The sequence below is a fragment of the Thunnus thynnus genome, chromosome 12 (assembly GCF_963924715.1).
Source record: "Thunnus thynnus chromosome 12, fThuThy2.1, whole genome shotgun sequence".
Taxonomy (NCBI): domain Eukaryota; kingdom Metazoa; phylum Chordata; class Actinopteri; order Scombriformes; family Scombridae; genus Thunnus; species Thunnus thynnus.
Genome location: NC_089528.1, coordinates 21,973,886 through 21,991,660, shown reverse-complemented (window position 1 = coordinate 21,991,660; position 17,775 = coordinate 21,973,886). Strand labels below are relative to the sequence as shown.

The 17,775-nt window shown below is 40.0% G+C and overlaps 1 protein-coding gene across 5 annotated transcripts; it reads right to left on the bottom strand.

Annotated features, from left to right (window-relative positions):
• Positions 1-113: 113 nt before the first annotated feature.
• Positions 114-17,614, bottom strand: LOC137194441 (epidermal growth factor receptor substrate 15-like 1). Of its 5 annotated transcripts, none has more exons than XM_067606338.1 (24): positions 17,490-17,614; positions 16,978-17,019; positions 16,748-16,837; positions 16,568-16,615; positions 16,385-16,480; positions 16,084-16,146; positions 15,869-15,994; positions 15,703-15,762; positions 15,314-15,580; positions 13,900-14,057; positions 13,001-13,166; positions 12,644-12,706; positions 11,103-11,188; positions 10,357-10,429; positions 9,775-9,936; positions 9,063-9,260; positions 8,280-8,444; positions 7,799-7,907; positions 7,422-7,561; positions 7,020-7,080; positions 5,589-5,671; positions 5,252-5,315; positions 2,108-2,244; positions 114-849 (listed from the first exon to the last, which is right to left on the bottom strand). In XM_067606338.1, the coding sequence occupies exons 1-24, from the start codon at positions 17,514-17,516 to the stop codon at positions 703-705; spliced, it is 2,631 nt and encodes an 876-aa protein (XP_067462439.1). In that variant the 5' UTR covers positions 17,517-17,614; the 3' UTR covers positions 114-702. The 5 variants fall into 5 exon arrangements, 4 of the variants coding, with proteins under 4 accessions (XP_067462439.1, XP_067462441.1, XP_067462440.1 ...); XM_067606340.1 differs by lacking the exon at positions 2,108-2,244 and adding an exon at positions 1,349-1,365; XR_010930968.1 differs by having other exon boundaries at positions 718-849; positions 1,349-2,244.
• Positions 17,615-17,775: the final 161 nt, after the last annotated feature.

The following is a 17,775-nucleotide window of genomic DNA, read 5'->3' as shown; positions in this document are numbered from 1 at the left end:
GAGCTCCAGATCTTTAAGACTGGTTTGTTTTAAAGATGGACTCTGCTGCTCTGAGGCGTGTACATAAAACCATCATCAAATAATATTTACAGTACATGAGGAGGTTTCTTTAAAAAAAAAACAAAAAAAAACAACATTTGCGATTGGACAAACTAAATCACAGGCTAACAGAGCAGTTAGCATGTGTGGTAATCCATAATCAATATGAATGTTTCTGAGTAATTAAAGGTTATATAAAACAGTTTAAACAGTGCATTTTACAAGTACTTCATATACCACAGATTCATTGCTTTTGTATATAAATAAAGCAGTAAAATATTCTTAAAATGTTATTTTTCTTGCAACAAACAAGCTTTTGGATAAGGCAGGGTTGTAGGTTGTAGTCAAGTACCCAGCTGGTTTGGGTTGCGTTAAATCGCTATGTTCTTGCAGGATGAAGCCAGGCTTAAATCAAGTGGCTCCGTATTGTCCCTGATTATAGTTGCCATGTAGTTTGGGAGCAATGAACCTTAACTGGTTGCTAAATACGGAGTCATTTGACATGACTCCAGTCATGGCTGGAGAAACACTGGTATCTTACACAAATTGGTAACAGGGGCTGCTAGACGTGTCGGGCCAGTGTGTCGGTGCTGTTGTCATGAGTGTGCGGAGGACTGCGAGGCAGAAGGAGGAGGACTAAAAGCTGTGGCGGGGCATGTCTGGTCAGGCGCTGGGCATGTCGGCCCTGCTGAGAGCGATGGCCAGCTCTAGGTCCTGCTGCTCCTGGAGCCGCAGTCTCCTCAACCTCTCCTGCTCCTCACGCTCACTCTCCCGCTTGGCCCACTCCAGCTGCTGGTTCTCACTTCCAAACTAGCGTAGAGAAACAAACATGAGATGTGGACAAAAAAAAAAAAAAAAAAGCAGAGACAGAAGCTGAAATGCCAACACAAAAAGAGGCGAGTCACTGGACAAGAGCGAGTTCTAAAATTAACTGTGGATGCAAATTTGAAATCAAATGTTTCTAAATAGGCAGAATGTCGACAATTACGTCCAAACATAACTGAAATGATTTTATACACAACAGCGAGTTGAACATGATAAAAGCAAAAAAAAAGAGGTCATTTAGATTTCACTTGGACATCACAAAAAAGTCAAAAAACCCAATGAAAGCTTAAAAAAAAAAGATTCTTACACAACACATAGAGCGATATACTGTTGACATAAAATTACTGGAGAGATATTTCCCATATACATAAGTGCTTAGATATTTATTTAATTAATTGTGCTCATGAATCACCGTTCTCAGATTATTCAGGTTTTTCACATGCAAAGGATTGAAGTTGACCACCACACCCTTGTACAGTCTTACCTTGGCACGTTCAGATCCTGGCAGAAAAACAAAGATTACAACACAGAGCTCGATATATAAAAACCACAAATCCCTTTCACAACTGTCATGCTGGCATGAGGGATAAAATTAATTAATGTCATGTCAAATGATACAAACCAGACACAAAAAGCTGCCATGCATCATCTCTCCACTTGAGAGCACGCTCAGCTGTTAGGCTATGCACGATGGCAAAAAAAGCGGAAGACGGAGGACAATGAAGAAGATTTAATCTGTTGCACTCTGCTTCAAGGCATATCATGTTTTGACAGCAAATAAGCCTTTAGCTCGTACTTCAAGATTTGAAAAAAAATGCTCCCAGAGTGCTACCTGACCAGGCAAGTTCACTAACTCTCTGACTAAAAGTTTATATATCCTAACTTCCTGTCAAAGCCACAGATGGCAGCAAGCATGCAAGCCCCTTTACCAGGCGGACGTAAGCAACAATCAGCTAGATAGAAGTACCAAGACTGTTCACGTCAGTCATGCAAACATGTATTTTCCTTCCACACCAAGCCCTTAAAAAGCTTTCAGTTGTTCTGTCAGTTGTTAGTCAACAGCCAATAAACATGGCGGTCCTGTGATTGCGTGCTATAAAGTCACTGTGTGATGGAAAGTTAACAGAATGAGGCCCAGTGACTGACATCTCTCAGCCTTCAGCTCTACAATGTGAAGAGTGACATCATAAGATCAGTAGCTCATGCAGACAAAAATAATAGACTGTAAGTAGGCTACACTTACAGAGCCAAAATCTGCAAAACCCATAGGACAGTCTTTGGATGCTTTACTCGAGTGTGTCGTAACAAAAGTGTCTTTACTGTCTGCTGTGGAGCAAACGCTCTGGGAGGCCTCTGATGCACTCAAACTGAGCATACCTACTGGAGAGGGAAGACATTTAAGTAAGTACCAAATTCATGTAAGAAAAAAACACACTTCAGTGCCATCACTGCAGATGCTCAGAACTGAACGCCCCTTGGGAAAATAACATCACACTTTATACACTAATGTGTAATATTGTTCTGCTAAATTTTCACAGGAAGCCAACAGCTTTAAGCTCATGCATATAAGTCACCCAGGGGAAAGCAATACTGGTTCAAAAAAGGTGTTAACCACATTTTTTGAGTAAAGCTCACTGAACCATTGAAGCTTAAAAAAAGCACAGTGTTGCTCTTTTAGAACATCGACTTATAAAAGACGGACCCGCCCTTGTCTACGGTAAGTGTTGAACTCGTATGTTGTATGTCGATGGTGTTATGGCTGCAACTATTCATCTGTCAAGCTTTGTTCAATTCTGTGAATGAAACACAACCAAATCTAGGAATTGGAGTGCTTCTACCAAAAAAAAAAGGGCTCCACTATCTATCTAACAATGCACAACAGTGGAAATTCCACCTTTGATTTATTTGAAGGGGCCATATTATACCCCTTTTCTGCAAGTTCACACAGTTCCCCGGCGTCTTAATAAAATGTATCTGACATGCTTTGGTCAAAATACCACAGGAGCCTTCTCATCCTGTACAGAACGGCCGATTTGAGTGCCTGCCCGGCCCACCTCATCCCCCCTTCTGCGGGGTGTGCCAGCTACCATGGTAACTCTTGAGCGTGAACCCCGAAGAAAACACAGCGATGCTCATCAGCGGTGCAGCGAACACACCAAACACCTTGCGTTACTCGCGTGACTTTGACCGGGGGATCATTTGTGTTTACTCGCCCCAAACAGCCAGCAAGCAACGACAGGCACCGACTAGTCCCCAACCAGCGCTGGAGGCTCAGCCTGTATGAAACCAAAATAAAGACTCACTAGTGTGGAAACGTTAGGCTGTTTGCACAATTAAAGGCTGTGAATTAATAAGTGTGCTCCAGTCCCTTTTGTTCTCTGGAAGTCAGCTGTCGTCGAACTGAGAAGCACCTGAGCGAGCTGCATTTCGGAAGATGCACGGAGAACCCTGTTTGAACCCAAAATAAACTTTTGATGTGGTTTTGGTGTGGTTTTGGTGTGCTTTAATTGCAACAAATGGATCAAATGGATGCTGAAATAACTACATCATAATGCCGATTTGTAAAAAGTCTGAATTCAGGTTTCATCAGGTCTGTCAACTGACCAAAACTTTTAAAATACTTTTCTTCTAAATTGAGTTCAGATCAATCAGAGCTATGCTAACACTGTAGCTGCTCCATCTACACTCAAAATAACGTCATCTAAAGGCATAAATATGGCAGCGAATTTATTGTTTATACACATAGACATCTACATACTGTGTAACTTTAAAATTATATAAACTCACTGGCATTTAAGATGTTTATTATTGATGACAACGGCTGAGGTAGTGTGTGATTCCAGTGTTAACTTAGTTTTAGCTAGGCTGAGAGGCCAGTTCAAAGATAAATCCACTTAATCCCAAAAATCTAAAAAATAAACTCCTTCCGCTGGTAAACTGCTGCGGATCAGAATAGAATTGAGTGTTTATTCCTCCAGAAGATGTGACAGCAGCAGCAGCAGCAGCAGCAGCCGCAACACAGGACACTCCGGCTCTGCTCGCCGGCTCTCTGCTCCAGAACTGGCCGGCGTTCAGCAGCCGTCTGTCGGCGAGCAATGGCTCTGTTCCCCAGTCCAGCCCTGCTATACGTGCAAATTTTTCACCCTTAGCTTAGTTTTAGCACGTGAGAACAAACATGGCAGACCTTAGGAAACTTAGTGGGAAGAGACTCAGATAGAGGTATGGATGGGGGGGCAGTACAATTTCAGTGAATCTCCAAATGATGTTAGAAGGGGCATCAAATCTAAATGGCTTGTTCAATCTCAAAAGTACAGAGTAAGTCAGCCAACCCCAAACTGACTCGGTTGTCTTATTTCAGTTTCAGTTTGTGTATTAGTAGGCACATAAGAAACCAAAATATATACGCACAAGCAATAAAAAAAAGTTTTTCATAATATGGCCCCTTTAAATATTGCTCTATTAAATTTGTTATTTGTGCTGCAATACACTTGGAAGCAGTTAGCTGGATTACACCTTGTAACTGGACCAAAATTTGTTGTGCAATTGCCCCTGTGATGCATACACTCAGAGCAGCCCACATCTTTCTCACTTCCCCTTCACGTATGAGGCATATCTCTGGAGCTAGCTGACTGCCTGGCTAACTGGATACACATCTCTTGCCCTCTCTGTGTGGTAAAGCAAAGGGGAACACCAACTTTCTCACGCTGTGGCTTCTGCTAAAAGAATAAGTGCAAGGTCACAGCGGAAGGCAATGTGCTGGGCATGGCCTGTGGGTAGAGTGTGACTTCACGTACACACACACAAAAAAAACCTCAAGATGAACATGAGGCTATGTGCATCGAAATGGCAGAGAAATTGTTCTCAGTCGTAACACATTTTTGACAAGTTTATAATTGCACAACTGAATTTATATCTAATTAATAATAAAACCACCGAGATCACATCACTCTTTAAACGTTATAAGTACTACCACATCTCGAATGACACCTTTCCTGTTGACAACTTCAAAAGAAGAAATTGCTTTCATTGCACTGTCACAGCTCAATAGGAAGTACATTTTTCAGCACACCATCAGGGCACAAAAATCCGTGTTTAGAAGGACAACAGTCAATCACAATAAATATACCCAAAACAATGCTGCAATGACATTTTTGTGAGAGGTTGCAACTATTAAAAGGTGGCCGAGAGCAAATAAAATGTGTGCTCAAAATAAAATACCTAGGCATGATGAACGGTATTGATTTCAACTGGTCTAAACCAACCTTACATGCTAATTATGAACATCACTGAATCACTGATGTCAAGTGAAGCAGCAAGCACAGTCATGTTCAAGCACACACACACACACACACACACACACACAAGGACAAAAAAAATCAGGGCTTACCATAGGGAGGTGCAGGCCGGTTAGGCACATTTTTCTTTGATGGGAGCGCAGGATTGTCTGACTTCTGCCCACACACAAGAGGAGAGACCAAAAAAAAAAAAAAAAAATCTCTCAACTGTCATTCAACATGATGACTCCAACAGAAATGTCAGCCAAATTATAAAGCCTCTGGCCTCATGGCATAGAGGTTGTTTTCATAAATGTGATGAATGGGCAGAAGAATAAGAAATCACTCATGATGAGAGTAAAGTACATAACACAGCTCTCTACAACTTAAGTGGAAAGTTATGCTTTATGGTGCAACTGATTCATAACTCTGAGAGTCTGTGGAGCTTACCTTCGACATCTGACTAAAATCGGCAAATCCACCCTTGCCTCCAAAAGAGTTGCTTCCAAAGGGGTCCACTGTCCCAAACACATCTGTGACAAGAGTACATTGAAACACATTTGGAACATTTGAATAGGTTTACGGAAAGAGCCAAGAAACTATAATGAAGTTCAGTCCCAAACCACACATTCAAAATCATCTCAGCATCTTGCTTATTCTGAAAGGGCCTGCATGCTATTTTCAGCAAAGGGAATGTGGCATGACCGTTAAATTTTCCATGACATTTCGCAAAATCCCTGAAAAGCAGAGGTTTTGTTTAACCTGACGTATGCATCTGATCAGCTAATTAAAGGCGTCAGTTGGAGTACTGTTAACCAGAACTGTGCCCGGGTTGTTTTGAAGCTCAGTGGTATGCCGCTTAATGAAAAAAAAAAAAAAAAAAAAAAGGCAAACTGCAGATGGTTACAGTGAAAAAACAAAACATTGTAATATAATATGTTTGTTGTGAATGTGCAACCACAAGAGACCCCATTCATGTGGAGTACGCTGTGTTTTTCTTTTACGCACAGTAACTCAGCTCAGGTCTACAGTTGCCTCTGTGTTCTTCTGAAGGTGTGTAGCATGGCAGAGCATTGGTCAGCTGTAGCCACTAACTTAAAACAACTTCCGTACCGAATGAAGCAGAGCCGCTCAATAGTAGCAGATATAAAGGCAGGACAGAGGCAGGAGTGAACTGGTTAAAGGAGTGGCAGTGTATTCTAGTAGAGCAGGACCAGCAGTCACAGAGTTTCTGTTATGTTTGGCTCCTGCAAGCCTCCTGTTTTTCCAGGGTAGGGGGAGTATTTTTAGTTGGCCAGTAGTTAAATGCGTAGGTACTCGCCTAAAAATAGCCTCAAACCACAGGAAAATTTGAAGCCACAGTGAGTAAAAATTGTTTGCCCCTGATGCCCCCAAAAATAAAATCTAAATCTAACACGTCACCCAGAATGGCAAAGAATGACTCTTTGAGATGCTTTGCACAACGAGAACGTTCTCTCACGTTCAGATGTCAGTTAATAGAGTCACATTCTGGGAAATCTGCACGTATTTAGTACAGGGATGACTGTGCATTTGTGCTTTTATTTGACAAAGTGACACTACCACAGTGCCATCTCATGTCATCTTCCCTTAAACAGTAATTGCATATTTGATAGAAGAAACACAATATCTTCATAATGACAGAAAACATAAACCTCCAACCTGCTTTAAAAAAGAATGTACTACAAAACAATTAGAAAAAGAATGAAAGCTAAACTGAGAAACTGAGTATTACTGATGACTCTTCATTAAACAATAGCAAGGAAAACTCAGGTTAATCTGTAAATTTACAACTGAGAAGACCAAGAGTAAAATCTCTCTCTATGTACTGACATCCCATGATGCTTGTAGCCAACAAAGTACCTGAATCCCTTGGTTTTGGGCTGTTTGATGAGAAGGGGTCAGCACTGCTGAAGGCACTTGGCTGAGAAAAACAAAAAAGCAAAGCACAAGTTCAATAAGTAAGCTACTGAAAAGAGCTTGTTGAAAATACAAAAAAAATGACCACAGTAGCATAACCACCAGAAATCTTTCTTTGTAGTGCTGGTTTACTTTTCCCATTATCTACAATGGAGAAGACATGCCAGAACTTGCTTCTATCAGCACTGACAACTATAGCAAGTTGTTTAAAAGAGGAAACATAACATTTTGAACTCTGGGGAAAAGAGCCTTAGTGTTCTCAGGGTCACATTGCATACAAAAGAGCCAAGATCAACACTTCAAACTAACAAAATCTGAGTGCTAAAAAGAAGATGTGTTTGATACCTTGGCTGGTGGTGTGGGTTTTCTACCAAAGGGGTCTGAGGATCCAAACAGGTCTGACTTGTCTGTCCTCTTAAAAAAATCATCAGATGAGGTGCCTTTGAATGGATCACTTTCTTTGAAAGGATCTCCCCCAAATGGATCTAGAGGAAGAACAAAACGGTGGTGAGTTGATAGCGACTGGCTTGGCTGCATTATGACTTGAATCATTTTCAGTCTTTAAAAAGTATCTGAGGTTTTTTTCCACAGCATGAACTCCAACAGACTGGAACAAACAAACATTTCCATTTCGTTTACGTAATTGCACAATTTTGGCATCCATAATGTAGATATATTTTAGGAATTTAGCAGAAAGGCTTATTCTCAAAAGGTCTTCAGACCTTTGAAGGGATCGGACTTGAAGGGGTCCTCTGTCTGGAAGGGGTCTGCTGGGGGCTCCTTAGCGCTGCTGTTGTTGAACATGGCTATTTTTGACTTGAAAGATTCATCCTGATGTAAAAATACATGCAAAAACACAAATCGAGACACGTCAACATTAGTCATGCCATGACTTTGCACTAAAATATAATTCAGCAAAAAAACTGTCCACTTAAAGCTGTCAGTGACTATATTACATCAAAACAAAGTGTAACTTTATGGTATGACAAGGCAGAAAATCTCCTCTGGGGGCTACAAAACTGTGAAACAAATAGATTTCATGAGCATATTTGTGTTTGTATTCCTGTGGCATCTTAACAGTCATTTTTAAGGAATGGGAACCAAAATGTGAACCAGGATCATCAGGTGTACAGGCGAATAAAGTTTCTGGGTTCTAGGCTAAATTCTTGTGGTAAAAAGAGGACTTATTCTTCATCTCCTCACCGCACTTCTGAAACCTCCGTTCTCCTTCTCAGCAAAAGGTTCACTTAGGTCTGGCAGGTTGCTGAAGTTTCCTCCATTGATGTCCTTTAGGGAGCTGTTGTACTGTTCGATGGTCTTGGTCACTTCCTTTTGGTTGTCCTGGATCAGCGACAGCTTACTGCGAGCCTAAAAACACATAAAAGACCGTTTAATCCATATCTGATTTCATAAAGACAACAGCGTGATTTCCTTCTTGGTTCAACAGGGCAGAATTTCCTGCCAGGTAGAGGTAATTATCATTTCAACCTGCACTTTAAAACATAGTGAAATATAGTGATGTATTTGCTTTTCCATTGTGGATTTGGTACAAATACATTAATCAAAAATCAAGTTTTCACTAGATTAAAGAATGATGACCTGATGTTTAGCAAATTCTGTATATGGTGGTAGGTGGTTCAGTTGGTCAAAAAGAGCAATTAAACTATACAAGAAGGTAATAAACATTTTCACTTCAGTGTTTCAAATTTGTGCTCCCCAATGCACGTTAAACACTTAAGCACAGTAGCCATAGCAAAAAAAGTTGAACTTATGTCTCAAAAAGTGAGATTACTATATCAAAAAATATAAAAAATAAGTTCAAATTCTACAGACATTACATGAACATACACACAGGTCTTCCAACACAGGGAAGTCAGTATTATCACAACTGATCTTTAAGCCACAAAATGTTGAGCTGATCAGAGATCTTATTGGCCCTAAGTGCCAGAACATCTTCATGTAACATGTCTCTCTGTCCATACTGACCTGGTTGATCTCTTCCTGGGTGGTTTTGAGCGACTTAATTATGCTGTCCAGCTGGACGCGACCGGAGAGCAAATTCTGCTCCAGCTGGGCCTCCTCCTCCTGCAGCCGGCTCAGGTCCGCCTTGGTGCGACCAAGTTCATCCTCCTGGCTCCGGAGGTCAGTCTCCTGAGAGCGGATCTGGTTCTGCAGGGACGAAATCTAGAGGGTGGTAGCGGAGATATTTGTAGGGTCATCATTTATGTAATAGTTTAACTGCTCTACATTTAGTAATTATAACTTATGTCTGATTTAGGTTGCTTGTTAGGACAGATCAAGGTAGCAATATATTGAGGTTTGTTCTCTGCAAGACAAATAAAAATGTAGGCCTCAAATGAATCAGCAAAGCAATGCTTCACTTCCTGATACGTATGTTAATGCTCCCTTAAAAAACAAAATTAGCAAAACACAACAAAAGTTACAAACACCTGACAACTTTGTTACAAGTAATAATCTGCAGTACTTTCCTTCAAACAGTTCTAAACCTACACTGAACTCACAGTTTGACCAACATGTGATATCTGGTATCATAGTAATTCCTGTAAGTCGTCTTCTTACCACAAACATCACACCCCAACACAATCAAAAATGCAAGTGTCATCAAAAGCAAAATACAAAACACAATGGTATTTCTTCTTCTCATATGCATGTTATTTTAATGTGTCAAGACTCTAACCATCTGGGACTCTTCCTGACACTTCTGCTTGACGTCATTTAGCATCCCCTCCAGCTTGGTGCGCTGCTGGTCCATCTCCTCCAGACGTTCCTGGGCTTCCTGCTTCTGGGACTCCAAGTCCTGCAGGCTACTGCTCTCCCGGTCCAAGTCGTTCTGCATGTCCTGAGGCCAAACACACATACCCAGGTATCATCTTTATTCAGCAATTAACTCTTCCAGTTCACCTCGAAACTGTGTAACTTTGGTGGGAATCAGCACAGGATAAGTGAGTATCTGACTCCTGATTACTTCTCCACAAGTTCATCATCATGCTTAACTTAATCTTCTTGAGTGGATCTTAAAATGTGCATTGCTTTAAAAAAAACAAGTCAAAATTACTCCATGAGTTTGCCTTGTTAACAGATCTGTATATAAATTATGTATTTTTAGGCTGTTCATCAGTCATACAAAAAGGTCTATTAGTACTCTTTGTATTGTTTCCAGGCACTAAGATTGACTTGTAGTCACTCATGAAACACTAATTATACAACATTATTTTATCCATAAACAGATGGATTGTGCATTTTTTTGGCTTAGACTTACTTGAACTTCACTATTTTGTTGTCTGATGGTTTCCTCCTTTTCCCTTATCTCTTGTTCCATGATGAATTTCTCTCTAAAGATGAATCACATGGGAGAAGAGCAAAGGACAGGAGATTACAATTTGTTATCACTCATTAACAAAGCAAATGTATGCCATTTTTTTCAACAAGCTTGAAAAAACAAATTGATGAAGAAGACAATGTGATGAGAGGAAGTAATTGCACGGAAGCTACACCCTACTTGATGGCCACAGCATTTAACACTAGTTAATGTCACTTATTCAGTAGTACGAGCATGAGCAAACAAATGGTTCAAAGTTTCGGTTGATGCTGTTGGTGAGATGTGGAAACAGAGAGATTTACACAGAATCAACATGAAAGAAGAAGCAGAGGGTGGGGGATTTGTTGCATTCAGTAGTCACTTTATGACCTCTGTGACAATATACCAATTTAAAGAAAAAAAAAATCAGCAAGAGAAATTTAGAATATGATTGTATACATGCCATAATAATTTGAAAGAGAGGTCTGGTGATTGTGATATGTTTAACCTTATTTCAACTGTCACAGAATAACTAAAGATATTTACATGAAAGCTACAAATTGTTGTAATGTAAGCTGTGTTAACATAATTATGTTTTTTTTAATTGCACTTATAGTTTCATGGTGCTTAGATCTCACTGCAGCCTCCCCTCTTTTTTTCTCAGAGGAAAAGAAACAAAGCTATCCTCCTGCTACTAAGGGGCTCACCTCTGCAGCTGAGCTATTTCCTGGCTGAGGTCGTCCAGCTCTTTGATGCCTGTCAACTCTGCCGACCCTGTGGAGCTGGTGCTGTCCTGAGGCGAGAGACATCGAGACAGACGAGTGAGACGGCAGAGGAAAAAAAAAGAAGAAAAAAAAAAGGACATTCAAACAAGTAAGCACGATAAAGGATGTTAGGGGGGACAGGAGGTGAGAACAGAGAAAACAGGAGACAGGTAGGAGAGAAAATGGATATGAGGGAATGTGAAGAGGGAAGACAGGGGTTAGGAAAAAGGAAACAAAAAAAGATGGAGAAACAGAGCAGAGGGGAGATGAGTGGTATGCATGGGGGAGAGAGGAGCTCCCTGCTGGCATGTCTAGCAAAACAAAAGACACAGGAAGGAAATACAAACACCTTGCACAGCTAGGGAAGGACAGAGAAAGAGCCAGACAAAACATGAATGAGGAGAAATGCAGACAATACGAAAGAATTTACCACTACAGTGAAATTTGGGTCATTTTTAAAAAATATCAGTTATCAGAGACAGTTATGGGAACTCCTGGTGGCTTAATAGAAAAAGTGGGTGTCCCGGAACCGTCTCCCTCTGTAAGCAAGCCGAGCATTGATCAGATAAATGCTATCTTTAACTTTTTCATTTTTTTAAAGTTTCATGTTCGACCGCAAAAAAGGGAACTGTGAAAAAGAAGAATTTGGTTGAAATGATAGCACTTATTTATACTTTTTTAAAAAAAAAAAATTTATTTAGACTTTATTTCTGTGAATTATTGCTCTGTTGATTTTAGTCTATTTCTGACATCGAATTGTTTATAATTCACACAAACAACCTGAATGTCTTTGATGTGGCAGGTTCAGGTGTGGTTACATATTAGAAGTCCTTCCCTTTTCGGTTTTGTGTAAACGCTACACGCTAACAGGCAGCTGTTATCCAAAATGTTTGGACATGTTTCTGTTAAGCATAAGAGTGAAACAAGTGAAATTTTTTCTTGAGTGTATAGTTTCCATATACAGGATGAGAAACTGCAGCTTGATGTCTGTTCTGATGGTCAGAAACTGAAGCATTTTATTCAAAAATTACATATCCAACTAATTGAAATTGATATTTGATTTTACCGGCACACCCTTGACTTTTGATGCTTTTTAAAGATGACAGATCCCTTCAGCCATTGGTTGGCCAAACTGTAAAACTAAAAAAACTAGACTAGTGACTACTTGTTTTCCTTGTATAACACAGTATTAACTAAGTAGAGCTGGAATAACATTAGATATTGTGACAAGTCATTGATGATTACCCTTAGAGCAAAGGGAGGTTTAGACAAGGGACATTTATGGAAAATCCAAAGCATTACAAATTTGTTGCAAACAGTAACAAGATGGAAGTATTCATGTGTTCCCTTTCTATTGGAAAATAAACTGGAAAACTGGCATAATAGAAGGGGCACGGTCCTGTTTACACCTTGTGCTTCGGACTGAGACAGATGATACGATAGAACAAAAGCGCCACCTTGTGACAAAAAGCTGAACTACTCACTCTGCGGATATTAGCTAATGCAGCATATTCAGGTCTCACAGCTGACATAAGCCCCGCATAGCTCTGTTAGACAGAATAGAAAAGCAAAAGCACAACAGAATAGTTTTGCAACAGCAAGTCTGGAAAGCCAGGAAGCAGAACTCACCATTTAAAATATATGCAGATGTAGGAAAACATAAGATTCTTAAGGTACAGATGCAAGTGAGAAACCTTTGGCTTTTGATTAATGACAGAAAGGTAATAACTGCAAACCACCAATATAGACTTTGGAGTTTTGGCTTGCATTTAATTACAAGCACAATAGTGAAAGATAGGAAGCCTTTTAATAAAAGCAGCTATTGAAAGATCAGGACTCACGGAGCCTGCCACTGATGCTGCAGTCCTCTCTGAGGGGGGAATCATGTCTGGAGTGAGAGTGGAGGGAGGGTCCATGCCTTTAGTGACCTTCTGCTGAATCAGATACATGGCCAGGGAGAACTGCTCCCGGGTCAGCTTGCCCGTCTGTTTAGTGTCAGCCAGTCCCCTGCAGAGAGAAGAGACTTCACTTGAAACATGACATTCTTTGTTCCTTTTTAAGAAAATGATATCTGACAATCACAGATAATGACATCCATCTGATATTGTCAAACATGCGGTTGAATTTCTAAGAACACGAGCATATCTTCACCACAACAAGACAAGACATGAGCAGCGTTTAGAAAAAAAAAGAAGTGCTGCAAATAAAACACAAGCAAATTAAGAAACACATTCAGCCATTTGACCACACATACATGCCACAAAGAAATGTGCTGCAAATAAGGAAAACACAGGCAAAGTCCACAACACACACATTTTTGGGGGACACTTGATAAGTTAAACACTCATCAATGATGTTTGAAAATGAGATAATCATGTTTATTTTCATTGTAATATTCTTGTTACCCCATTCAAATATTATTGGGAGGTATTTGTTGTACAGTTAGCTTTAGTCTTTTACTTATTATTAGCTTGTTCTTCAGTTTTTAGTGTCTCTCGGAAGCTTTGAATGTGTAGAATCTTAGTTCTGTTGTACTTGCAGCATTTTTCTATTTGCTGCAAGCTATTTTATGCCAAATATGCAGGGTCAAACTGGTGAATGTATTTCCTAATTTGCCTGTGATTTTTGAGGATTGAGCTGTCTTGACCCCTGTAATATTCTCAATATGTGAAAAAGTGTGTTGTGAAATTAAACAAGAAAAACTAAAATAGAATAAATATGATCTGAACTGAGCTCTCACCATATCTGTGCCAACATGGTCTGGGAGAGACTGGACTGCATGAAGATCTCTATGACCTCTGTCCCAGTGACGAGGCCGTCATTGTCTGTATCCATCTTCTTGAAGATGTCATCGTATCTCTCTCTGTCAGCCACCGGTACCACCCAGTTTACCGCTGGCTGGAAGGAACAAAGGAACAAAGAGCAACATTTATGCGATTAGAGATGAAGGAGAAAACATCTGCTACAACTTCACAGTTCTTTTTATGTGCTAGACTTTAGAGTGATAGTTTGGATTTTTCAAAGAACAGGTGGTATTTGCATTTACTTATACTGGTTAACAGTAAAAATTATACTACAGCACTATAGATTATTAGTGACCAATAAGGAAAATATTTGCAATAAATGCAAGCAAGGTTTACCCCACATGTCCAAGAACACTCCACTGAAATGTACTTTTACCAGTTGTTTACTACAAACAGCATGACAATCTGTCACTGAGTTACCAACCCCATTAACACAAATACTGGAAAAGTCATCATATCAAATCCAAGTTTAAATTCAAACTTTTGTGACTAAATAAGTTAATGTAAGCGAGGATACATATGCAAGAAAATGGCTTTGCAAGACCTCCCACAAAATGTGGAATGGACAGTTTTTGTGTTGAATAAGTTACACAGAAAATAAAAAATGGAGAAATTAAAATAGCAATTAAAGAAGGGGAAAAAGACAGGAATTTAAAAAAAGAGGACATCACAGAAAGCCTCACTTCTTTTCTCTGTCAGGGAAACCTGTTTTTCCAACAGTCGAAAATGAAAAATCCCTGCAGCAATAACAAAGTACAGGGAAACACACTGGCCTGTGCACAATTCTCAGAACAATGTGGCAAAACAAGTTCACCCATTATCAACAGAAAAGAATTAATGCATGAAATGGGGCTTTCTTTAAAACACCAGGCTCTGCCCTCGTGACCATTACTAAGGGAAGAACAACAAGGGCTAAACGTATTGATTTTTTCAAAAGGACTGGATGTTTTTCCAAGTTTTTGGTGTTTTTCACTTGATGCTTGTTTGAAGAAAAACTACCCAAGACAGCAGGCATACAATCTTGTGTTTACTTCCCCATGAAGGAAACAAAACTTGTAAATTCTATTTTAAGAAGTGAGGAGGGTCGGGCATGTGTGAAGACATGGCTGGTGTAATGCAGAACCACAATTATACATTATATTATTAAACTGAATATTAATTTTTGTGTGATTTTTCACGCAGTTTCCATTATTATTGTGATGTATAGCAATATAAGAAATGTATTCCTGATAATATCTTGATATCCATTTTAATGATATTGCCCAGTCCAGCTAGACTTATCAATGTCATGATGCAGTCACACTACGCCAACATCAACAATTCAAGCATCACAAAAGTGAGGCAACAAACCTGTGAACTAGATTTAAAGGAGTGTTTTGGAGAGAGATTGACAGTAGTGGTGCTGAGGGGAGTGGCGCTGGGCAGTGGAGGAGTGCTTCGCAGGGTCTCTTTGAGAGGAGCCGCACCAGCCGCAAGCCCGGACAGGGCAGGCAGGACAGCCACAGCACCTGGCAGCGCAACCGCAGATTTTTTCCTTTTGGAGGGAGGAACGAGGGAAGCCGGTAAGGTAGTTGGGATAGGTTCTTTCTCCATGGCCCGATACACAAGATGCATGACCTAGAAAATGGGAAATCAGTTTATTTAATTGTATTAGCAAAAACAAAGGTTTTCTATTTTTTATTCCTGATTTTAAAAATCAAGTATTATGATCCCAGAATGACTCTGGAGTGACAACTTACCACTGTGAATTCATCTTTGTCCAAGTGTCCATCTTTGTCTACATCACTTAACTCCCAAATCTAGAGAAACATAAAATAAATGCCAGAATTAACAAGATTTAATTGCTTTGAATTGTTAACTCTGCTATATCAGGAGAGACTGTGCAAAGGTTACATCTAATATCACCTTTCCTAACACATCCAGAGGTAGCTTGGAGTTTATCAAGACTGGCTTCACTTTATCACCAGAGAGGAGACCATTTACAGGGGACAGACTCTCAAAAATGCCCTCAAATTTCCCTTTTTCATCAGGCTGGAAAAGAAAAAAGAAAACAGGTTTAAGAAACAAGCCTACTTTTTGCATAATCTAAGGAATTTTCTGGACAAATGGTATCAACTCACCCTTATTGCCCAACTATCAGTTGATGTTGTTGAAACACTTAATAATGGGCTGCTTGTGTCTTTCTGTAAAAAAAATAAAATGCACATGAGATACTAACAAAGTAGGCTATCTGCAGAAACAAACACAGCAACAACCACATGAAAATGGTGAAAAGATAGTTATTAAGAAATGTAATTTTTCCCTCACGATATAACTTCCTGCGACACTCATGATACATTAATCTTTAATCAGACACAGAGAAGTCATTTTTTTTCCCTGCCATCATGTTGCAATAGTCAGCATAGTCATTTCAACACTCACAAATTTGGGTGCCGCTAAAGTCTGATTGAGGTTGTTGAGACTGATGTCATTTCCGCCCTGTGCTGAGGCCACCAGTCTTAAAGCTATGAAGAAACCCTATGAAAGAGGAAGAAAGTTAGGTGTGTTTTGTGCAAACATCAGCATCACCACTGGCAGCAAATTTACAGAGAAACTTGGTGTTACCCGCTTGTCCAAGTAGCCTTTTCTTTCTGAATCTGCCAGATCCCAAATCTAAAAAAACAAACGATAAAAACAAAAAATTACTAAATTTATTTTTTTAAAAAACTAAATTAAAGTCAAGATGGCAGTGAGCACATATATGAATGTGTTTGTGAGTGGATGTATGATGTGTGTATGATCCACCTTTCCCAATGTACTGTCTGACAGCCCTGATTTCTTAAGGAACTGAGCTGCATCTCCGGCTGATATTTTGCCACTGTTTCCTGGATCCAGCTGCAAAGAATCAACGAAACACATGAAGTAGGCAGAGCAGAAATAAACAGACATGAAACATTAATTGATTGTATATGACTGGTGATATACAGCTAAATGAACATTGAAAGAGATGAACACAGCAGTAGCTCCGACTTTACCTGTCTGTAATAGCTCTCATAGGCTGGGTTTCCACTTGATAACTAGAAAAGACGGGAAACACATAAATTAATTCCAAACAATAGTGTCAGCTAGCACAACCTCCACGTTAGGCTGTAGGATCACAATAGCTGTAACGTTAGCAGATTGCAGTTACATCATCAAGTCAGTCCGACGCTAACGTTAGCTAACTAAATGTTGGTTGTTGTTCAGTTTAACCACGCATTTATTTTCATTAATACCATCCTCACTGTTAACTACTACTTTCCCTGCGACAGTAGCTTCTCTCCTCCATTTAAACGCACAGTGCCTCTGCTGTCCTTAACCTAGCTAACCATGTTAACTTAACCTGATTGACAACGAATTGTTTCTAATACGGCCCCACTAGCTAATATCCACCACTGCTGGTAGAGTAGTTAGTTGTGTGGTGAGAGTGTATAGCGACTGTAACTGTCACTTGGTAATGATCAATATAAAAATTCGCCACTTTTCCCAAGATACTGGAAGTTGTTACCTGATTGAGAGTCATAAGCGCCGCCATATTTCCTGGTGTCTCGGGAGCGCGCGAACGCCCCTTAACCGGACGAGCACGAGCGGCGACAGATGAGACGTCTTATTTTTTTCCCACCTGCATTCCGCAAAGACCCGCCCTACTCCGCCTCTGATTGGCTAGTACACGTTGCCTTCGTTGGTAAGATTGGTTAGGTTTATCAGGGTCAGAGCCAATCAGAGGCAGAGTAGGGGCGGGTCTTCACAGAATGCGGGTGGAAAAAAAATATCGCTGACGGGCCGGGCCGGTG

What these genes read in the sequence shown, in the direction of transcription:
- LOC137194441 (XM_067606338.1), bottom strand. Translation starts at nt 17,516, where the DNA reads ATGGCGGCGCTTATGACTCTCAATCAG. An exon ending in ACCATGTTGGCACAGATATG is followed by an intron (nt 13,167 to 13,899) that starts GTGAGAGCTCAG and finishes TTCTCTCTGCAG; the next exon opens with GGGACTGGCTGACACTAAAC. An exon ending in ACGGAGGTTTCAGAAGTGCG is followed by an intron (nt 7,908 to 8,279) that starts GTGAGGAGATGA and finishes TTTTTACATCAG; the next exon opens with GATGAATCTTTCAAGTCAAA.